This window comes from Myodes glareolus, chromosome 7, assembly GCF_982192425.1.
Source record: "Myodes glareolus chromosome 7, mMyoGla1.1, whole genome shotgun sequence".
Lineage (NCBI taxonomy): Eukaryota > Metazoa > Chordata > Mammalia > Rodentia > Cricetidae > Myodes > Myodes glareolus.
This window is the reverse complement of record NC_142032.1, coordinates 64,525,958-64,549,588: the sequence shown is the minus strand read 5'-3', so window position 1 is coordinate 64,549,588 and position 23,631 is coordinate 64,525,958. Positions and strand designations below refer to the sequence as shown.

General features: G+C 49.1%; 1 protein-coding gene and 1 long non-coding RNA gene across 2 annotated transcripts in view; one reads left to right on the top strand and one right to left on the bottom strand.

Annotated features, from left to right (window-relative positions):
• Nucleotides 1-20,090, bottom strand: part of Cfap46 (cilia and flagella associated protein 46) — an 86,612-nt gene extending 66,522 nt beyond the window's left edge. Inside the window, exons 1-12 of the mRNA XM_087908309.1 lie at nt 19,951-20,090; nt 19,602-19,726; nt 19,309-19,440; nt 18,589-18,653; nt 16,967-17,131; nt 16,015-16,138; nt 15,433-15,527; nt 14,504-14,614; nt 10,608-10,707; nt 4,751-4,849; nt 3,987-4,177; nt 134-362 (exon numbers count right to left, since the gene is read on the bottom strand). Coding sequence (XP_087764435.1) covers nt 134-362; nt 3,987-4,177; nt 4,751-4,849; nt 10,608-10,707; nt 14,504-14,614; nt 15,433-15,527; nt 16,015-16,138; nt 16,967-17,131; nt 18,589-18,653; nt 19,309-19,440; nt 19,602-19,726; nt 19,951-19,999 — 1,485 coding nt within the window. The 5' untranslated portion in view covers nt 20,000-20,090. The remainder of the gene's footprint in view (nt 1-133; nt 363-3,986; nt 4,178-4,750; nt 4,850-10,607; nt 10,708-14,503; nt 14,615-15,432; nt 15,528-16,014; nt 16,139-16,966; nt 17,132-18,588; nt 18,654-19,308; nt 19,441-19,601; nt 19,727-19,950) is intronic.
• LOC125413674 (uncharacterized) lies at nt 19,681-23,300 on the top strand. The gene is made up of 4 exons (XR_007236005.3): nt 19,681-19,934; nt 20,498-20,642; nt 22,550-22,609; nt 22,903-23,300. It is a non-coding gene; the product is annotated as an uncharacterized LOC125413674 (long non-coding RNA).
• Nucleotides 23,301-23,631: the final 331 nt, after the last annotated feature.

Below are 23,631 nucleotides of genomic sequence, written 5' to 3'. Positions count from 1 at the left end.
CAGACAGACCTTGCGTAGCTAAGCCTGGGCCTCATGCTTGGGTGTGCATGGCCCCTAAGGCTCTCTCTGCCCCGAGGGTTCCCCCTTAGTCTCTTCCTTTGCAGGTTGGTCCCACAATGGTTTGGGTCTGCACCTGTTCAATAGCCATGGTGGCTTTGTCCTCGGGACGGTCAGGGGACTGGTACAGCATGGTACACAACTGTAGCCGGCTATAAGCGACCTTCATCTTGTCCTCGTAGAGGCCCAGGCTGTCCAGACGCATGGCCTTCTGCAGGTGCTCAAGGGCGGGCTCCAGCCGGTCCTCGTCCTGATCGATATACGCCAGCTCCATGTGAACTTGGCAGCGCAACAGGATCATGAGACTAGAGACAACAGCACACGTGAGGAAGGTGAGGAAGCTATGGTGGGCTGCTGGCATGCTTGGGGGCCTTCTGTCCGGTCACCAGCAAGAAGCATGGACTGATATGGCTGCCCCAGAGCCCTGCTTTCCAGTCTCCTTCCTGTCTTTTCTAGAAGCCTCACAAAGGGAGAGAAAAATCTGCAGTGGTTGGTATAGGCCACTGGAGACGTGCTCACTGAGCCTTGGGCCCAGGCTGAGAAGAATCAGAGAAAAGGTTAGTGTAGTGTTTCCTACAGTGACAAGAGCACAAGGGCAAGTTCAGCTTTCCCATGGCCACCCAGATGTCACTGCCACCCTGCTGTCTACTGTGACGAACCTCTGTCTCCTGGAATATACTAGGTGTCGATGCTGCAGTTCATTGTCTTCACTCTGATGGATACACATCCAGGAGGCTTAGCCACATTCTGGCTGGAACTCAGCCAGGGTTGGAGAAGCCCTTACACCCGAGTAAAATCTTTGGACAGTTGTGATGGAGGGGTCGCCTTAACCACCACCAAAGGACATAGAGCTAACAACCTATGGACTGCTAGAGTATAGGTTTATTGATTTTTCTACTAAAATGGAGAAAGAAAAGTGATAGTGACATTCCCATGACCTCAGGGGTAATAGAAATACTATGAGCCTGTACAGAGAAGTGGAGAGAGCCTGTGGTAACAGGTGTTGGAGCTCTGTTCCCCAAAAGAGCAGGGATCTGGTGCACCAAGGTACCTACTGTGGATGGGGGAAGAGGAGCCCACGTGACACTTGCCAGGAGCAGACAGCAGGGGTCATAAAGAGAAGCCCCCAGGAGGCCAGAAATGAAAATTACACCCAGCAGATATAAAACCAGAGTTCTCAACCTGAAAGCAAGCAAGAAAGCTGGCCTAAGGCTACAGTTGCCTCTGCTTTCAGAAGACAGAGTCACCCGGTCACCCACAGCATCTGAAAAAATGATATAACAAGAGGGCAGTCGTTTCTAGGCACCGATACTGGAGAGCATGAAATCGAGGTCCCTTGGAAGAAAACTCAGGAAGGAGGTAGCCATGGGATCCCAAGAGGCAGAGCAGCTGGGCACAGTGTCTTATGAGCAGACAGTAGGCAGAGCATGGGTTTGCTGAATGGCTGGGATCTCTGTCCCCCTGCCTCCAGCAAGACACAAAGCTCAACCTGAACAAAGCCTGTGTCCCAGGCAAATTCTCTCTGGGATGGACATGGGAAACACCTGGTGGCCCAGAGCCACGTTAGAGCAAGGTGGACCAGCCAATATGGTTTTCAGACCACCAGCTAACACTAAACTGCCCACTAAGACTGAAGCAACACTTCTTTTAAAATGGCAACAATCATGGTGGTGCTTTCGCAGTACTTGGGAAGCAGAGGCAGGAGGACCATTGCAAACTGGAGGTCAACTCAAAGCTAGTCAGGGCCTCATTGTCTACTAGCTACGTAGGACTCCGTTTTAAACAAACAAAAATGCAGAGAATCCATAGGATACCATCTACAATGCTTAACACGGAGCCATTGGTCGTGGCAGGAGACGGAAGACTCTAACACAGGGTCAGGACACAATGGGCCAGCTGTTGGGCTTTGCAGATAAATCTTTTAAAGAAGACATCACAATATACAGATCATGAGCTTGCTCACAAAAAAAAAGGCAAAACAGTGGTCAAAAGTTGATACCAGACCCAAAAGCCATAGTGAGTGAAAGAAGGGCCATTCTAGACTAGTGGGATGGCAGAGTGGGCAGCCAGCAAGATCACGAGCCTGGGAAAAGAAATGGTCCAATCAGAGGAATGGAGATCAAAAAGGTTAAAACACCAAGCAGTGTCCAGGAGCCATGAGGAACACTGCACCCCAGGAAGAGGAATATATCCAAAGAAACAATAGCTCATAACTCCCCAAATCTTATAAAAGTATCATTTAGCGTACTGGAATTATATTAAAATTTTTAAAGGCTCCCAGGAATATTGTAATCAACATGCTGAAAAATTAAAGAGACGGGCTTTAAAATAGGAGGAGAAACGGTGCACAGAGAGCCACACTGCCCTGGACTGCCCATCAGAGATGGCGGAGACCGGAAGGAAAACCCCTGCAAGGTGTTTAAAGACCAGTGTGTCTGCCAGCCCTGAATCCAGCAACAAGCAACAGTTTCTGAAACTGAGATGGGGTGGGATCCATTCAGATCAGCAGGGTTGAGGGGTGTCCATCGGCCATACCCTGTGCTCCAGGATGGGTGCCCCTCCCCCCCACCGCCTGGCTGGAGAGCTCTGCTCTTTGGAAGAAGGCGATGTTCCTGGAAGCTGCAAAGATGAGGTGAACATAAAATGCTATGATTTTTCTAGAATTAAAAGAATCTGTGCAATGGGCACAGATTAGCTGTGGGGTCGCACCATGGTGGCATAAGGCTGGCAACTCTATAGGTGGAGAGAGGGCTCATGGGAACTGAGTGCTTCATACAGGCTCTCTTAGGTAAAGGGAGCCCAGTTATGACCTTGGAGGAGCCCCCCAATCTCCTAAGAGACACATAAAAGCAAGGAAGCCAACAGAAGGGAGAGGGAGTTCTCGACCTTTCTGTTAGTTCCTGGGAATAGAGCAGGGGCAGAAAGAAGAGAGCATTCTGGTGAGGGTCCAGGCTGCTCACCTCAAGGCAAGCTCTGGTGGAGCTGTGCAACAGGAAGCATAGGAAGCAGGCATGTTGCAGTCTGCAATAAACAGCACAGAATGCCAGGCGAGGCACGCACACAGCCTTAATGAAGACTGTGTCTACCAGAGCAGAGGGAAGGCGGTGCCGTCACACCCTGGCTAGGACGTGCAGTGCTCCCCTCCCCGAGATCTTTACAACTGACCAAAACCAGGATGCAGAGCATGGGCCACGTGACCACCCAAGCACGGTGACACAGTGCTCTGGGAATGGGCTCACTCATTTCAGTCCAGACTCAGGGCTGTCTCAGACTGAAGGCCTTCTCAGGATATTGACAATCAGACAAGCACACCCTGGACCTGGATGACTTCCCTCGTGGTGATGGCAAACATGACAAGCAGGTGTATCGACTCCTCTGGAAAGCGATTTTAGACGGGCACCTTACAAATCAGCACATAAAGTCAGCATGGCCTTCATGTTAGACTGGCAGAGACATAAGGTCTGAGTGGGCAGGTCACCAAAACTAACAGCACAGGAAAGACATCTGCCCACCCAGGGAAATAAAAAGCATCTCCTGTTGAATACAAGTGCACGTCCATAGCACAGCTGAAGCCACGGGGTGAATCAAGCTAAGTGTTTGTGAGGACATGAAATAGCAGGAGCCCTGCAGTATGGCGCGAGCTAAGGGAAGAGCACTTCGAAGGAGTCTTCGGATTATGATGCCAGGCCATCCACAACATGCCCACAATGGCTACTGAGGATACATTTCCAAGTCTCTCTCCAGATAATCACCCCCACCATCCACTGACGGGTAGACAGGATGAGGCATCAGCTAGCTGCACAAGAGGAGGAAGATGGGCTCTTGGACCTGTGCGTCCCACAAGTGATGCTGGAAACAGGGCGTTCACACCCTGGACTCTCCCAGTTCTCCCCTACTGAGAGGTCGACCCTAGGAGAAATGGTGCCCACCTATCAATCTTTTCCAGGATCTCAGCGATGGTGGTCAGTGGCTTCCGGAGGTTGAACCTCAGGTTGCGCTGCAGCAGGGGCAGGCAGGTGTTCCACTGTGTGGTACACAGCACGTGGATGAGCTTGGGGTCACCTAAACGGATGGCCCGCTGCAGCGTGACGTCCAGTCTCTTGATGATATTCAGCTGGTTCTGTAGGGGGCATATTGAGTGGTTGGCTGAGGGTTGGGAGACGAGGATGGGAAACTAGTCATGGTCACCTTCTGGAAAAGCCAGTGCTGGGGATGGCAGTAGGGTAGATGGCAGATTAGCGGGTCATCAGACCAGGGCCCCGATCCCTCTGAGAATGCCACAGTGATCCTTCCTATTCTGAAGTGGGCACTTTATGAGGCATTCGAAGGGCGTAGACACAGCTGCGATTCTTCGTGTTTCTTGCACGGGTGGAGTCAGAGCCCATTGTTTCTTATTGGCATCTCCTCACTAGGGCTGAATCTTTCATTCACCACCCGAGAAGAATCACCTCTGGTTTGTGTTATGGGTCCTTCCCAGAAGAAATGCTCCAGGCTAGAATTTCAGAACCTGTGGGACACACTCACGATTCTCTGAGCCTTCCTCAAACCCCACACCAATCATGTTCTCAGTCGTACCCCCATGGTCCCTGGCTCCCCACATCCAGGCACCTCACTGTCATGCTGTACCAGTGCTCACAAAGCTAGCCTGACCCCGGGGATCCTGGCTCCAGGGCGACTCTGACTCGGGCTTTACCTCAACGGCTCCTCGAAGGTACATTTTAATTTTGCTCTCCAGTCTCAAAGATTCCAGTTCACACTCCAGACCTTCAATTTCGAGCAGCTTGCCAGGATCCTGTGGATGCAGATGGAACTTGGAGCACAAAGACACAAATGGCGGCAATCAAGCCGCATTCATCAGCCCTAAAGACCCTTCAAACGCCTTCCATTCCCAGATGAAACAGAAACCAGAAAACGGACCGTCGGAGAGCAGTGCAAAGTCACGGGAACAAAAACCTAATGCGTCTCGAAAGACACAAAGGGAGGGAGACTTCTGAAACCTTTTAACAGGAGGGATGAAGCCCCTCACTGACTTTAGAGGGCCTTGAATTTGTCTTTAGTTTCTCATTTTCTCTTTTCTAAAATGCAGGGTCTCACGTGATAGCCAAGACTCCTGGAACTCACTCTATATAGCTCAGGAAGGCTTTGATCTCATGCCAGTCCTACCTCAGCTTCCTGAGTGTGGGGACAATAGAAGTAAACCACCGCACCTGGCCTAAATTTTTTCAAACAATGATCATATAAATGTATTGCGTGAGTCTGGAAGGCAGAGGGCAATGTGCAAGAGTTAGCTCTCTGCTTTTGCAATGTGGATTTTAAGGATCAAACTCAGGTGCTCAGGCTTGGGGGCAGGCACCTTTACACACCAAGTCTCCTTAGCCTCTGGTTTAAATTCTTTCGCCTTTTTAATTGAGAACTTCATAAGTGCATACAATGTGTTTGAATCAAACTCACTCCCACGTGCTCCCCTCTAACTCCTCTTCCATCAGCACCACCTCTACTCCCTCCAAATTCCATGTGTTGACTTAAAAAAAAAACTACAGAGCCCACTTTATTGCGTCAGCGTGTGCATTGGTGTAGAGCCATCTACCAGAGCATAGGTAACCTCTCTGGGGTGACATCCCTGAAGAAAACGGCCCCTCCTTCTCTGAGCAGCCATTGATCGCCAATATTTTCTCAGAAAGTGAGGAACTTTCTGACCTCCTCACTGCATGCTGACCATTTGGGGGACGCTGGGATCACGTTCTGCTATACGGAACTTCCCTCACAAGACTGAGCGATGTGCTGACCTATGGTACGGCAGTTCTTCAGGAGTCGGTCTGTTGTGATGTCCATTCAGCAGAATAACAAGAGTAGATTATCTCTAGAGCCTGTAACCTGCCTAGCTTTGGATAACCTCGGATTCTGGGCCATGCTAGCAGTGCCAGACGTGAGTTCTGCCATGTGGAGTGAACACGGAAGTCAGAAAGTGGTTGGTTTCCCCCATAATATTTGTGCCACTATTGTACCAGTGGGCATGTCTTGTCCATCCTGAGCTTACTGTAGTTCACGTGATTCACAACTGGGTAAGGCTAATGGTGACTTTTCTCCCTTGGTAGTGTGTTTAGAACCAGTACTCTGAAAGTCAGACAATAGGGGTGAAGCTTCCACATACCAACCTGACTTCTCTAAATTCTATGTCTAAAACTTGCAGTATCTTCAGCAATAGGGTCTTAACCATCAAGTTTTGGAGGGTAGCTAAGAACAAAGGCAATATTCTGTAATGTTAGGGTGGAGGTCTGTGAGATCCTGGCTTAAAGTTTTAAATAGCAAACTACCTTCCAACATCTACAAAATTTAGCAACTGTGTTTTATTTTATTCCTGCCTGACCTGGAATCGAGCAGAAAAACTCCTGGTTTTGGTATGAGGTGCCCTGTCCTTGTGGACGGGTGTGACAGAAGCCCTGTCCCTGCCATTGCTGTGACCGCTGCAGGGTTCTTTGAGTGAGCCTTGTGTGAGGACCCCATCGCAGTCTTAAAATCCCACAGCTGGAAGTCTGAAGCTTAAAGAGGCCTTTTATGGGGAGGGGCACAACCAGAATTTCGGAACTTTTCAGAGTTACACAGTTACACTGCTCAGGTCTTAATGACAAAGCATTTCCAGAGAACTCAAGATCCCTGTGCCCAAGGCACAGGCTTCTGGAGATGGAGGAGGTTCCTGCATGGATGAAATTCATCTCTGTTTCAGGGGCAATTTTAATTTATTGATTTTCTGTTATCCATATTTTAAATAGCTTTCTTAGAGCATGAAGGGCATCTAGCCAGCTGCAAATATTTAAGGTGCACAAATGGGCAGGCTTTGACTGGCACCTATACAAACCCAGGAAAGCCTCACCAGCTGAAGACACGATAACACTGACCCACCAGTTTTCTGTGCCTGTGCCTCTGCCCACTGGCGCCCAAACATCCCGTCTACTTTCCAAACAACATCTCCATCTGCTTATATGAGTGAAGAAATCTCATGGTGCTCCCTGCCTGTTGCTCCAAGCCTTGGAAAATTAAGAGCTTCATTCGTCCTGCCACGTCTTTACGAACAGCTTGGCGTTGTTCCTTCTCGATCGACACATCACAACTTGACTGTCTGCCTGTTAATGTCCACCTTGACTCCTTCCCATTTTCTTTTACTACCAAATAGAATGTGCTGTGTAAGTGTTCTCAGTGGATGCAGGCCTCATTTTCCTTGACCAAACAGTCTCTCTGCTTCAAAAACATCTTCCATGGCTGAGCAGGCCCAGTAGGTAAGGTGTCTGCTGTGCAAGCACAAGGACCTGAGTTCGGATCCCCAGGCCCCATGGAAAAGGTAGCCACTACAGTGCTTGCCTGTAACCCCTGTGCTGGCAGGACAGGAACCGGCAGTCCTGGGTCTCATTAGTCAACCAGTCCAGCTAAAATGGCAAGCTCCAGGTTCAGTGAGAGTTCCTGTCTCAAATAATAAGGTGTAGAATGATTAAAAAAAAAAAGATACCCAATATCAACCTCTGGCTGCCACATGTATACACACACACATACACACATGTGCAAACACACACATGCAAACAAACACATGTCACATATTTAAAAATGACCTCTTTATAATTTACAAACTTTGATAGTTTTTTTACATTTCTACTCTGTTAAAAAATCCCTTCTAATTTAATTTTTAAGATATATATACACACACACACACACATATATATATATATATATATATATATATATATATATATATATATATATATATATATATATCTCACACTGAGTCTACTCAGTTCTCTAGAATGAGCATGGGTCCAGGATAATTTACTGGCGTATGAGTTACCCCCTTGGGGGTTGCATCCCTGAAGAACACTTACTCTCTTGACAACAGATATCAACTGCCAATAATTCCCCAGCTAGGGTGGGACATAGCAACCCCCTCCACCATGGGCACTTTTGTCTGGCTTGATCTTGTTTGTGCAAACAGTCACAGTCATTGTGAGTTTACACCTAAATTCATCTCATCATAGCTCAATTCTTTATTCCTGACCTTAAGCTTCGTGACACACAACCAGAGCACAGCAGAGTGGGGATGGCCTTCACTACACTTGTGAGCACTCAACCTGAGAATCCAGAGTTCGGTTCTCTGGCTGAAGAGGACAGGACCTGTACCCAGGTTGTCTGCGGAGGGCTCTGCTGTCGTCTTCTGCAGATAAACTGCTTCCCCAACATGATGCTGCTGCTGCTGAATGTGCTTCTCAGCGCTCAGTTAAGGGGTCAGGGCGGCTGACACCCCTGCTCTTGTGACTTGAAGCTGCTTTCTCCCCACTGCACCCCACCACCAGCAGGTTCGTGCCCTAGGCTTCTCCCGAGGTTCCTTACAGGTGGTTAAATGGCACAGAACTTCCCTCATTATCTGCTGTCCAGTGTCTTGAAGCTTGTAGTTTCTTGTATGTTGCTTGGTTTTTAGCTACTTCTGACTTGAAGACAATGTTCCTGCATCTCTGCTGCTTGGGCCACAAGGTAGACTCCGTCACTGTCTCCCTGCACTGTTTCACATGGCAAAAGGCTCACTTATTTCTGGACAGTCACATAGAATTAGGTTTTTGCTTTCATTTTGGCCAAAGTGCCAGATGTTTGGGCTCAGGGCTTCTTCCTCCTAGGGGTGTCTCTGTACTGAGCCTGAATGCGGCCTGGTTCTTTGACTCTCAGCCATAGTTTCCTGCAGGCCTGGCCGTCTTCAGCAAGATGGAGACATTTCCTGAGTAGCTCTTAGGCACCAGCTTCTATACCAGGAGGTGTGGGTGTAGTAGAGAGTAAAGCAGATGTGTCCCCATCTCAAGAAGGCTGCATCCCAGCAGGGTAGGTGGACAAGGACCACACAATGTAGCATACTTCTCAGGAAGACCCAGGAGCCTCCACCGGCAAAAAATGACCCGTCTTCCCTGAACTCACACCAAGGAACATAACAAATGACAGATATTATTGGTCAAACTGAGACATCCAATCTCACAAGTAAAGAATGGAGATGTTTCTCCACAGGAAGTAAAAACAGAGCAAATAGCAAACAGGATTTAAAAGGTTGGAAAACTTACTGACACCAACATACTATTTTATAGTTGCCTACGGAATCCTTAACTAAAATCTGAATTTCTTTCTCTCAAATATACATGAATAGGAATGACATACTTGAACACATGGAGGTGGAGGCCTCAAACAGAACAGGAGGAGAAGGTTAAAGAGACCCAGAGCCAAGGTGCACTACCATTCAGGCCACAGCTTCAGTTAGGGAAGGCAGAGCCGTGAAGCCCAGTGGCCTTCTTGGGGAATGTTAGCTGGGGCCTGCTCCAGCAGGTGGCAGAGAGGCCTGTGGATGGGCAGTGCTCTGTGGGTAGAGCTGAGCACTTGGTCTTGTGAAAGTCTCCCTTGCAGGCCTACCTGGCAAGCTGGGGCTGTCCCCACACCTCTTCCCTCACCAAGAGCAGATGTCATTTTGAGATATGCCCTGTTAGCACCGCCTCCTTACAGACAAAACCTATTCAGAGAGAGAAGGGAGCCAGTGTTTGGTGAAGAGTGGGTAATGCTGGGTTTGGGTGTTGGTATCATAGACACCAAGAAAATGGGTCACAAAAGACTTCGGTTAAGTGCTGCAAAATAAACCTATCATATGCTCCTTCCACGCTCCATGTGTCCCCAGCCTCAGCAGCTTTCTCCTCACCCCATTGGACAATCATATCCAAATTTTGCCTTATAATCAAAGTCCAGATGGCGTCTTCTTTCCATAAAAAGCAATTCTATATTGTCACCCCATCTGCACCCCCGTTTCCCCTTTGGCAATGTGAGCTGCTCCCGACTGTCTGCTCTAGCCCCGTGGCTTTATTTAGTTGAAAAAATATCCAAAGATCACCCTTACAGGCAACCAGGACCGAGCAGACAGCAGGTGCTCAATGGAGATGTCAGGAAGCAGTGGTCAAGACAGGGACCAGGTTCTCCAGCGCGCCATCATCCAACCTCATTCCTGAATGCGGCAGAATGCATGGGAAGAGCACTCTCCACTCTGGAAATGCCTCGGAAGTTACAAGGGCCACCATCTCAAAGCCCGCTTTCACCACTATGTGTATCCTAAACTTCCCCTGGATGACAATATTGTCATAAGCATAAAAAAATAACAGAGACAGTTCCTTGGTAATCCATGTCACTGAGGAGTCCCTAACTGCTGGTTTAAGCACAGAATTTTTATGGTAGTCCTTCGAGAAATTAGCAAAAATTTATCATGATCTAAATGTCCGGGGGTCAGAGGATCAAGGGGTATGTCACTACTCCTGTGAGCATCACACCGCCCTTTGCTGAACAGTGGTGGCAACAAGGGCCAGAGCCAGGGACAAAGGTGAAAAGGAAGACACAGGTTCAGACCAGTGGACATGGCCAGTACACTCTTGTAGGCAGCATGTGCTGAGGATGGGAGCCTTTTCCACCAACACGTTTTTTTTCTTTAAGCCCTGGGGCCTCTGAGTCCTCTGAGCTACCCCCCACCCCGTGGCCACCACCCAGTCACTTACTTTGGTTTCAATTTTCTTCAGATCTGAGAGGCAGTCGTTGGCCATTGACTCATTTTTCAAGGTCAGAGACAGGCGGGCCAGTTCAAAAAACAGATGTATTCTGGAAACAAAGAAATGATCAGGCTCTGGTTCAGCACGGGGAAGAAGCACACACGTTTGGCAGTGGCAGTGCCAGTCTTGCTCCAGCGTGGCAGTGGCATGGCAGAGGCAGGAGCTGAGAGCGAAGTAAGGCATACCAAGCTGCAGCTGCACCTGCTGTGCTGGCCCTGCCCCGCAGCTGTTGCAGGGCCCAGAACTCTCTACAATGGCACATCAGTCCCCACTGGACACACTGTCCTCACCCAGGATTTTAGGCTGAGGCCCAGATGCCATGAGACCATGGCAATACTGGGTCATCGCAAGCTCCCTGTGTAGGTGCCCACTGAGGTTCTGTTGATGCCCGCCTGGTGAGCACAGTTTGGAAAAGGGCCATGTCGGGGAGAGACACAGCCGAGGTTCTTCCTCCCTGTGACAGGCTTATGAGATGTCGTCAAGACAGTCACTATTACTAATCTGAGTCTTAGTGGGTGATGCTTAAAAGTGTGTTAAAGTGCAGGGACTTGTGATAGACCAACAATTTTGAAAGAGAACAAATTGGGAAAGATGTATGCTAAGCCAACGTCCTTTAGGAGACTGGCCAGAGCTTCCTGATCTCAGCATCCTTGGGCCTGCATCTCAGCATCCTTGGTCCCACCACTGCATCCCTGCTTTCCTCCCCCTGGACTGCAGCAACATCCCTATCCATGACCATCAAGTGTCTCCAGAGACTGGCAGCCATTCTGAGGGAACAGACTCAGTATCTCTTTGCCTTAGTAATGTTAGAGACACATTCAGACCGAATCACAGTGACTTCGCATGGGGGCACCACCCTCCCTTTCTTTTGTCTTGAGCTGTTCCAGGTGGGGGCAGCTTTTTTCTGCCCACCCTTCTCTCCTCAGGTTCTGCATATCTAAAGCATGGCGCTAGCACTTCTGACTCCCTGCTTCACCTGAGTTCTGGACTTGATAGTCAGGTCAAAAAGGAGGAACTCAGGGAAGGGCAAAGAGCTGGTCCCTGGACCATTTTGGCTTTAAACAGATGTTACTTTTTTGTGCTAGTCAGAATTCCAGACACAGAAGTCCAGATGAAGATATGGCGGTAGGGCCCTGTAGTGTCAGGAAGCTCCAAGGCTCTCTGGCTTGTGGGGGAAGGGTCCTATATCCATTAAGGCAGCTCAGGCTGCTTATGATGTATCCTGGGCAAGTCGGGAGCTACACAGCTGCTCCTTCGGCGTGGTAGTGAGTACTGACTGCACAAAGAACTGGGGATCTGAGAGAGTTCTGGGGTCCTTCTAGACACATGGGTTCTGGGGGTCCCTGTGCACATCAACTAGAGGTTCACACAGAAGTGGAGCCTTAGAGAATAGCTCCCCGGTAGCTCACTGTAGGGTGTGCTGTTGGAGGTGTGTTGGTAGAGGAAGCATCAGCCAGGAGTGGGGGGGCAGTGAGTTCCTCTGAGAATCCACACATCCACTCCCAGGTTCCACTAGGCAGTTGAATTCACACGTGTAAAAGACCAAAGACAGCACCTGGCCCAGGATTGGTGGGAATGAACACTAGCTCACATCATTTCTATATTAAGTATAACATTTCTGTATATCAAAACTTGGAAAAGCTTAACTGGTCACCTGGATAACTTGGAACCATCACAAAGCTGAAGGGCTCAGCTCTCAGTACAAGAACGTTATCCGTCAGCAGCACAATGGGGATATAGGCCGCATTTTCAAAGTTAGGTAAAAGAAAGGAAGGGGGGCCAACAAAGAAACCAGAGTTCATACATGCATGGGTAAGTGTCTGGCCTCATCATAGTCAAGCAGTGGAACTTCTACCTTACAGGCTCAGAGAAGTCACCAAAAAGCAAGCTCCCTGCGTGCATATCTGTGCAGCACTCTACAACCCTACTTCTAGGAATTTGCCTCAGAGAACAATGAGTATGTTCTCATGAAGGGACCTCACCATCACCAAACCCCTGGGAGAATACCCTGCCTGACTCCTGGAGTCTGATTGCGGTTAAATTTGGAGAATCTGACGACAGATGTGGTCTTCCTTTCAGAAACAAGCATGACTACAAGTTCAAATGATTACGAGCACTCACTCCCCTCAGAGTTGCTATTAACCTGTCGGGAGGGTCTGGCAGCTGACGTGGGGAATCTGGTACAGACAAGGACTTGATCCCTCTCCTCTGGCTTTTATTCAGATCTTTGGAACCCCAAGTGTGGCCCTTTGCATGTCCCCCAGGAGTATGTGTCAAGCACTACGCAGCCCCTGTATGCAAGCAGAGTCTACCCCAGCCCCAAACCACACTTAGCCCTGTCTATAGACGGCTGGTGCTTTTCCCGGCTGTTCTGGTAAGGAAAGCCATTCTCCATGAAGATAGCCTATGGGCCAGAAGTAACTAATTGTGCCAGCAGCCATGTGAGCAGGGCAGCTCTCTCCCGGCTCAGCTGCCAGAGAGACCTGAGGAAGGTAGCTAACATCTTGTTGGTAAATGAAGGGAGTCTTGCCCACAGACGCAACCAGAAAGATACAAATGTGTCCTATTTTGAGCTTCAACTTGTGGTCATTTGTCACACAGCCACAGACAGCTAACATGGGTTCTCGATCAGCTTTCTGGGCTCCCACAGCAAAGCCCTACAGGCCAAGTATCATAAACGACAGGCAGATTGTCTCCCAGTTCTCAGGCCAGGCCTCAGATCGAGGCGTTCCCCCACGCTACATTGCATTTGGAGACTCAGCAGAGGATTCCTCCTTGTTTCTTCAGGCTGTGGCCGGTACTTGTTGGTACCTTCTGTTCCCATGTGTGTCTCTGGACCTAAATTTCCCTTTTATTAGAAGGACACCTGTCCTGGGAATCAGAGCCCACCTTTATTCAGGTTGGCACATCTGATCTTATAGCTATGAGGGCCTGCTTCCACATCACGTTTGTATCTGATGCGGATGTTATTCCCACCAAGGGTGCATCCTCTTGTATACAAAACTACACACTACAGCCCAAGTCAGTGACCAAATGACCATTGAGGTCAGCTGGTGCTTTGCCTCTGGTAACAGTGGACTTCATATGGAGAGGCCCTGTGGCTTAAACAATTATCGTAGTCAAGGGGTTAATGGGTTTCTTCCATCAGAATTGAACAGAGGTTAGTGAGAAAATCATTGAGAATTCAGAAGATAAACTCCCAGAGGAGGAGGTTCGAAAGCCCCAATCATAGGTGAACGTTGCACCCCACTGGTGATCAGAGACTTGGAAAGCAAAAGTCAACACATGGCAGCAATTACGATCTCATCATCTCAAACAAATGCAGCGCTCACAAGGGTGTGACGGACAGCTGCTGAGGCAAGAAACAGACTCCTGCCACCTCTGTGAGAGAACATTCCAGATCTTCAACTCTGCTTCACACCACCCGCTCTTTCTTCAGGAGCCAGCCCAGAGCCAACTCCTCCATTATCCAGAAATGCCAGAGACCTCAGAATTAAGATGGGCTCCTGGGAAAGGCTCAGATCAATGCATTCTTCTGTGTAGCTGCTAAGACGTTTCCGAGGCACGGTGGTGAATTGAAAATGATGGTGCTTAGAAGTGAAGTTTGATTTTCCGAGGTAGGACATGAAGGCCCACACCCCAAGTGTAGTACACAGAAGGGATAAACGTCATGACGTTATTGCCAGGGAGGCAGCCCCAAATCCTCCCCTGGAGTGGAGCGGGTAGTTAAGTGGGTCTAGTTGCTTGTGTTCGTGTATCTTTTCACACTCTCTGGTGCGTCCTGAGTGCTGTGTGGTGGCTGTGTGGGTGTCTCTGCGTGCGGATAAAGCAAAGCTTCCACTTACTTTTCTTCTTTGATGGAAGGGAAGCGGTGGTGATTGTAGTGACTCAAGTGTTTATAGGCTTTCCTCAGAATCTGGTCGATGCCTTCTGGCAAGTTATGTTTATCCAATTTCCTAGAATTGATTTAATTAAACACTATGTTGTCAAATCATCCTGTCATATTTATTAAAAAATTATTTTCAGGGAAAGTCTTCAATCAATGAACCCATGCTACCTAAAGAATGGAGATCATAAAGGATCCCTCTCCTCTCTTTGTGCCTAATTTCCCAGGCAAATTTTCATGCCTCCTTAGCTTTCTCTTTGCAAGAAATATTCCTTTTCTTATATCACTGCAGGAAAACTCCAGGGGAGTATCCTCAGGACCAAGCACACTGTGATCTCCTCATTCTCCTCAGGACCAGGCCCACTGTAATCCCCTCATTCTCCTCAGGACGAGGCACACTATGATCTCCTCTCTCTCCTCAGGACCAGGCTCACTGTAATCTCCTCTCTCTCCTCAGGACCAGGCACACTATGATCTCCTCTCTCTCCTCAGGACCAGGCTCACTGTAATCTCCTCTCTCTCCTCAGGACCAGGCTCACTGTAATCTCCTCTCTCTCCTCAGGACCAGGCACACTATGATCTCCTCCTCACTCTCCTCGGTTGGCAGGGATTGTGAGAAGCATCTGACTCAGTTGGGGACTTTTTTCACCTTCTGGGACTCTGATTACTCTGTTGGTAGCTTCATTGCCCCTTTGCTTCTCAGTAACGGATGTGGTAAACAGGGGTTACTTTAGACCCTCCCCACAAAACCCCTAGTACCATCTCATCTAGGGTAGGCCCTATAGCCAGGCCTAAGCCCTAAAACTTCCTCTCACTGACAAAGGGCATCCTAAGAGAGGAGATGGTGTCCTGTTCTCAGCCTGAGCTCAACTTCCCCAGACTACTTACGCTTTTAGTGAATTGATGTGGTAAGTGATGGAGAGACTCGTGGAATGCTTTTTCTCTTCCCTTAACAGACGATCATCCATTAGCTCATGACGCACCTGTCCGGGAATGCAACTGCATGTTACTTTGCGTTCAAATGAGGAACGAGAGATGCATTCAGATTTTGTGCCTACATATTTTTATTTCCTCTATAAAATTAATGTTTGTAATTAAGACAAATTCTCACTAAGTTTTACACATTTTTAGATATGATTTATGCTGATTCTTATACATCAAAATTAGAAGGTTGTAGACACATTGGGGACACAGTGCTATAGCAATTACTTGTATTTCACAAATTTTCTGTGAATATTTTTTAAAAAATTGATGCTGTAACAAAAGAAATACTTAAACAATAGTAGTGAGAGGACTTTGCTCTTCCCTATGAGATGAACTGCCTGTTTTCTTCATCATTTTTGCTTGTTTTGTTCACATATGTGTATGCTTTTATATTCCTCAACAAATGGATTTATTGAGGCTTCATGCATAGTCTCTGAATGATTGACAGCACCACTCCTTGCCTTTCCTTGTAATGTGTCTGCTTACCATGACTGAGAACATATGCCGGTATTTGTGTGGCGCATGGGTTTTGATGAACGGTGCAGCCGTCAAGCAGAACTTGGCAGCATCCTCATTTTTACCGGCTTGCAGGTAGCAGTCAAGAAGTTCCCTGGACAACAGAAAACAGCAGACATTAGCCTTCTTAGCTGTCTTTTGCTGCAAATCTCTGGGAGTCAGGGTCTTGGCTTTGGCAAACTCTGTGTTTCACAGACTTTTAAAAAGCTTCCCAAGGAAGTGCCCTATACTCGTCAGGACCCATGGCAAGGCCAGCAGGAGTGGAAGAAACTACTGCAGACAGCACGGGATGATTGGCATTTTAATTATCAAGGACATTTTCAGATGGCACTTTGAAGGCAGATCTCATTTACATCAACTTTCTCTTAGAGGTTCCTCCAATTGACCACAAGCAGGGGCCCCAAGACTGTGGTCTAGACTTGGACTGACATCTTTGGTGCTGGGATCTACATTGTCAAAAATCCACTTGGTCTCTTGCCTGTAGAAAGATCCTGACAAAACCTGGGAGATATCACCTCTTGGTCTAGCTGGCACAGTGACCAGGCATTTGCTGATAGTTTATGGCTTCAGAGCAGCGACCTCAGAGCTCCCGTGCTCAGGCACCTGGGAACCCAGATGTGATGCTCATATCGTCATAGCTACTTGCCAAAGTGCCTGCTAACACAAAAACCAAGCAACAGCAACAACAACAAAACCCTACTGCACTAAGGTTTTAAAAACGTGGGCCAGGAAATATGACAGTAGAGTCATATTTCCTCTACTTTGAGACCTGAGGAATCTCTAAGACCTGCTGCAATAGCCACAGATTCTAGAAAGAGCGCCCTGACAAGTCAGGAACCCAGCCCCTTCCTTGGGGGAGAAAGAGGTTCACGATAAGCTTAGGACTTTCCCAGGGCTGTTAAGTTCTATTGCCCCAACTCACATCATCAGCTCTGCCTGCCACTCCTTGTCCTCTTCTTCTGTCTGGTTTAACACGGCGACTATCTGAGAGAGGCTGGGGATCACATATTGGTGATATCCAGGCTTGAGGAATGGCCGTACCATGTTCCAGTAGAGAACAGAAGCATTGAACACCAAGAAGTAATACCTAGGCAGGGAGGGGAAAACAGAATGCTCGAGGCACAGGGCTGGGGGATCCTGATTCCTGGACCGATTCAGAAGGGATGTGGAGGTGTGTCCCATCACCATCAGATACAGGTACTTCATCTGACATACTTCTCTCCAGCCTGCATCAGCACCAGGATGAAGAGCCACCCCGCCCCCCATAGCCCTGTTCCACATGAGCAGTGGCTGTCTCATGGCGGTGATGACATGGTACCTCAGTCATTCCACAAATTAACCACGTCCCATGAAAATTCAGTCATGAGCAAGGAAGGAAAGCTTCCTGGAGGAGATGGCATCCTACCGTGACCAAGAAGTCCAAAACTCAGCCAGGAGCCAAGCGGACAAAAGATAGTCAGACACAGCGTGTTGCAGGTGGAAGTGAGGGACTGAAGGACAAACTCCATGTTCAAGCATAAACCATTGAGGAGGTGAGGAAGGTGTGTGAAGAGGCACTTCCCAAGCATCTCCCTCTGAGGGGCAGGGCAGCATCAGAGGGAGTCATACAGGGAAGCTTCAGGACTTTCTTACCAGAAGCCACTGTCTGGAGTGGGCAGCCCTGCTGTTCTATCACTGATTGGTCAACAGACAGGCCATTGCTGCTCATTACCCAGGAAGGAAGAAGGAAAACCAAGCGAGCAGCAACCAGACCAGTGAGTTGCAGTGACCTGCTCAGCCCAGCTATAACTGTCTCCAAGACCCTTGCAGTGGGTCATGGCCAGGTACCAAAGGCCATATTTGGAAACATTCACTCTACTGAGTTCTCTGGCACAGGGTCAGCTCCTGAACCCTGGAGGGAAGAACTGTGGGGCTGGACCCTGGACCCTTGTACCTGTGCAGTGTGTTCCCTGAGAAGGCTTTCAACAGATGAACAGTGGGCATGGGCAAAATGAATGAAAGTCCCTCTAATGTTGGGTCCCACTGCAGGTGTGCCAATGCCAGTGTATGCTAACTTAACTTTTCAATAGCTGAATTTGGGTTTGGGTGGGAACAAGACAACCACCAGCTAGAAATCTGTGCTAGGGTTTCATAGACTCACAGCTGCAGAGACAAAAAGAGGTGCAGGGGTAAAGGACCACAGTCCAACCAGAGGAATCCCAGAGTGTGCCCTTCTCTCTTCAGAAAGGCTGACCCCCAAAGTCAGGAACAAGGGGTACTGGGGGACAGATTGGGAAGGAGGCCATAGAGAAAACACTTTGACAGCCATCAACAAATCTCAACAAGTCCTGAGCATGGCGAAGGATGCCGCTTCTGGGAAGTCTGCATGAACATGGCTGATTCTCTCAAGTAATAAGACAAGCCTGTGCCATGACTCCATTAAACACAAAACAGAAAGGAGAGGGGCTGGATGGATGACAGCATAAATAAATAACATCACTTGGTACCTTTGGGCACCAAAGTCTTAAGCAATCCAGCAGAAGCAAACAGCTCCCGCATGCCTACCTCGGTTCTCCTTTTGCGAAGTTTATAGCCTTCATGTACTGAGTCACGCAATTCTCAAATTCCTCCTAAAAGAGCCCAAACAAAGGCACAGGTAAGGCGCTTTTGCCACCCAAGCAACCGTCACCATGCCTCTCCACGTCTGTCACCAAATGCAAACTGCTTGGCACCCCAGCTTCTGCACAGAAACCGCAGCTGGCTGTGCCTCGAAGTGCCTGACTCCCGGCTCCTGCCCTGCCCAGCTCAGGGATGCCTGTGATAGAAGACAGAGGCCATAGCACTGCTGCGTGGAGGTGGGAGGTCAGACAGACTCAGGCCAGACACTGGCAAATACTGGGTGGAGAGAAGAGCACAAACGGGAACTCTAACTGTTCGGCATCATTGTAGAGGAAAATTTGGTTCCTCAACTCCATCTTGCTTAAAAGCCACTCTTTAAAAAAAATTTACAAGCATTGGTGTTTTTTTGTTTTGTTTTGGTTTTGGTTTTTTTTTTTTTTTGTTTTTGCCTTCATGTAGGTCTAGAGGGCATGGGATCCTCTGGAACTGGAGTTACAGAGAGCTGTGAATCACCATGTGGGGGCTGGGAATTGAACCCTGGGTCCTCTGGAAGAGGAGTCAGTGCTCTTAACCGCTGAGCCATCTCTCCAGGCCAAAAGTCACTCTTAAGACCTGACTTGCTGCTATCCTCGGGGGTGGGGTGAAAACAGACTGGGATGTTCTCACCAGGTTTTCCTCTGACTGTGGGGCACAAAGCTGGGCCCTGCACAGGTGTGCTCGACCCAGAAACTGAGTTACTGGCCGCTTCACTTTGAAGTACATCTGGATGCAGTCATCACTCATCTCGGGCTTTCCCATCTGTAGGAGATTGAAACCAGCAAAAGTAAAGCTTGGTCATCCCCATTCGCACAACACTCATCGGTGTCCCCCCCCCACCCTTTTCTGTGCCATTAACACCCCAAAATGTGAGGGGGGGCAGGTCCATTGTGTGCCAGTGCCAGCCAGGCCCGGGGCTCCACCTTGAGTGCCTGCTCCGCACACAGCACGAACAGATCCGGGCTGAAGCTCTCTGAGGGGTCGAACTCCGATTTTCCCAGGTTCGCGGACTTGATCAGCTCATAAGCTCGTCGCAGGGCAGCTGCATCTGTCGGGCAGATCAGCAGAAAGGCCCGGCATGGGTGTGTCAAAAAGACACAGTCCCCGGAAAAACCTTCCTCTGAATTCAGGGGTCTGAATTCCTAGTCAGACTGCCCACAACGCTCCCAACTCAACAATTAGGCCTCAACAACTCCCGCATCACGGGAGGCCTTCTGTGCCACTCTCCTGGGCTCAAGAGACTCCCATTAGCAGAGGTAGGATGAGACCCACCTTGTTGGTTCTGGGCACGGGTCAGTTCCTGCGTGATAACCAGGTCCATGGCGCGTAAGGCCCACAGCCAGACAGCGACAACGCTGCTGTACCAGTAGCGGTTGGTTGCCTAGTGACGGATCCAGACTGAGGACGCGGGAGGTCGGGGCGGGGCTACACTTGGGTGGGGTAAGTGACTCCCGGAGTAGAGAGGGGAAAGAGGCGGGGAAGGAAGCAAGAAGGGGAAGGGGCGGGACTGGCGGACCCCGAGTGCGGCCAGGTCAAGAACTTTTGAGTGTTGAATTGGTACCAACGCCGTGCTTTCCTCAGTTTCTCGCCAGGCTGCGCTCACCTCCCATCCACCCACCCATTCTTCAGGTCCCGCTTTGCTGAGTTAGGGAAAATATGAGTCCTTCTCAAGACCTCCCTGTTATGGGAGAGCACGGGTTGGACGCACGTCCGCAAGGATCTAACAGAGGATGTTTTGAGGAACAGGAAGGAGGGCTGTTGGGTACCAGCGGACAGGGAGGCTGCCAGCCTGGGAAAGAGTCCCTCTTTCTATTTTCAGGTGCCACCTGTGGCAGGTCTACTTGTGACATCGATCTAAGCTTTTAGGGATGTGAGGAGTGAAGACTGAGCAGATCTGCCTGTAGCTGCGGTCTGGGACAGAAGCCCCATTCCAAGGGACCGGAGCAGTCGTGGAGTCAGGAAAGGTGGGAAGACGCCTTCTGTGCTCTAGGACCCTTGGGCGAAGAAGACTCTCAGAGGACTCCCGCTAAGACACAGTAGTCTGGGAGGGCCTAGCTGGGCAGAGCTCCCGACTGTTGTTGGAGCTGTACTTCAGCGAGTAAGAAACAATGGTGGGTGGGCAGCGATGGAGACCCCTGGAGCATCAGGTGAGCAGGCGCATAGGCAAAGACAAAGCTGGCTCTAGAAGACCAAATAAGTATTTAGAACGGAGTGCAGTGCAGAAGGACAAACGCATCCTAGGAAGGAGCCGCAGTCCTCACGGCCACACCTCCAGTGACCTATTTCCTCTAGCCTGGCGCCACCTTCTAAGGAATCCAGAGCCTCTCAAAATAGCGCCACCTGCTGGGACTATGAGTCAGCACATGTGTCCGTGAGACCTTAGCAGGTACAAACGGGCAAACCACAAAGGGAGAAACAGACAAATTTGTCTTCAAAAGCAAAACCTTCTGAACTTTGGAATAGGCTGTTAGGAAAATAAAAAGGTAGAGCACAGGTTGGGAGAGAACATTCGCAGTAAAATCTCAGATACAAGATCAAGAGTCCAACAGATGAATCATAGTAAGTTTAAAAGATGCTAAAAACTTGGATAGACACGCGGCAAAGTGAGATACGTGATTATCCAGCCTGCACAGAATGAGTGCTGACGTTGCCACTAATCAAAAAAGACAGCACCAAGAGATGACTCCCTCATTCAAACCCATTAGTGCAGTTAAAACCAGGAAGCCGGATGATGGAAGCCTGGTGAGGACAAACAGCTACTTTCGCCACACTGCTGGTGGGAATGTAAAGTGACAACCGAGGGGAAACCATTAGTTCCAGGTAAACTGAGGCACGTACTTGTCTGATGACCCAGAAATCCTCCTCCCATGTGCTTGCCCTGAGGGATGGATGCATCTATCCTTTGAAGTTCTGTAGAGAGTATTCATGGCTGCTTTATTCATGATAGCCCGAGGGTAGAAATGACCCAAATAGCCAACGAAAACCTCACTAAGGATGGCCAGTTACACAATGGGCTATTGCTCAGCAATAAGGGAAACAGAGGAGGGGTTGATCTGGGGGAGAAGGTGAAAAGGCTAGAAAGGGGGCAGCAGACCAGAGCCCTGACAGAGACCAGACCTTAGTTTCACTTCACTAGACTGGGACAGAGCTGAGCAAGCGGGTCTCATGAAAACCACAACCTATGGGTGACCATCAGCAAGCACCCCCACAAGCCCTTCTGCTGAATCAGCAGATGCCTCCCCCTTCAGACTTCTGCAGGCTAAAGATAGCTTTTCCTACCCTGCTGCTGGAAGGTCCCTAACCACCGGGACCTTCCACTAGTCAGCCCCAGATTAATCCCTCCTCTCTGGAATCCCCCAAACTCCACTCAAAAGGAGCTTGTGACCTTCTTTGGGGATCGTTTTTTTCCACCCTATGGTTGTTGGTCTTCTTTGGGGGCCTTTGCTCAGACCCTAATAAAGGGAGATTGGGGGGCGGGGACTGGAAGGAACAGAAGGAAGAGAAACTGCAGTAGGGGTATAATATATGAGAGAAGAATAAAAGTTTTTAAAAAATGAACCTTGGTAGGCAACAATACCATGATGAGTTCCGGCAATGTGGAGACAATGGGCCCAGACCCGAGTGTGTGTGTGTGTGTGTGTGTGTGTGTGTGTGTGTGTGTGTGTGTGCATGTGTGGTATATGTATGTTGGTGAACTGTGACAGTTTCAGCTTGAGAGGCTGGAGTCTTACATTCAGACTGACTGTCTGCTAGGATTGATGGTGAAGGTCTTGGTGGTGCACACATGGTACCTGGTCACCAGACCTCAGAGGTTGGGATTGGTCTCTTAGCTGGCAGCATCTTGGTTGATGTTCATGTTCCCTCCATGAAGGAACCAGACAAAACCGGAAGCCAGAGAGGAACCCCACCTGGAAGGAGAGCAGTGGAGCTGGTAATGGGGAATCCTGCCTGGAGGGAGTACAGTGGGACCAGGCGTGGGAAACTCACCTGGAGGGAGTACAGTGGGGCTGGAACTCCCTTGGGCCCTGGGCAGGTCAAGGACTGAGATTTCTATCTATCACAGGGGCTTGCACTGGGAGGCTGGGGCATCTCTAAGGTACTTTCTAGAACTTGAGGATGTCAAGGGTGAAGGTCTGTTGGGGTAGCCACCGAGGTCTGGAGAACACAAACATGATTACAAGATGTGGAGGGGGTTATGTATCATCCGAGCTTTGTCTTTCACAGGACCAACCAGGGAAGAGATTGGAATCCAATACTGAAGTGTGAGCGCTACTGAATACAGGCTTCTTTTGCACCTTTATGAGGCGGGAAAATGCCATGGACCATCTATGTGTGGGTGTATAATAAAGTTGGGTATGGCTGATACAATATTGAAACTTAAATGTCACATTTTCCCAAGGGTCCCAGAGCAGTATTCCACCCTAGAGACAGAAGCCCCAAGTCCCTCTAACTTGACCATCTCTCCATTCCTAAGATTGCACTGTTATGAGTCTTCGCTTATTCATAAAGATTCTCTGCAATGTGTACACTGCTGTAAACATAAAGATATTTACTCCCACCAAGCAACCATCGCTCACGCATTATGAAGCAAGATCTGTTTCCGAATCCAAGCACATCAAATATTAAAACTCATTTCTCTGGCTACATAGTAGCTATAAATATGAAGAATGCGACGCAAACTTTTTTTTCTGACTAGATGTGTCTCATTTTGCCACGGACCACTCAGGTCAGCCTTTGACTCCAAGGGTGTGAGATTGTGGGGTTCTTTGTGTCACCCCTGAAACCCACGTCCCCTTCTTGCAAGTGCCACCCACCGTCCTTTGTCTGCAGAAGTGCTGGAGACAGAGCAGGGACTCCCGGCTGACAGCAGAGACCCTGGAGTCAGGTTCTTCCGAGGCGGGGCCTCCTGGGATTGGGGTCTGCACGTTTTCATTCAAGTTGTTCCTCATACTC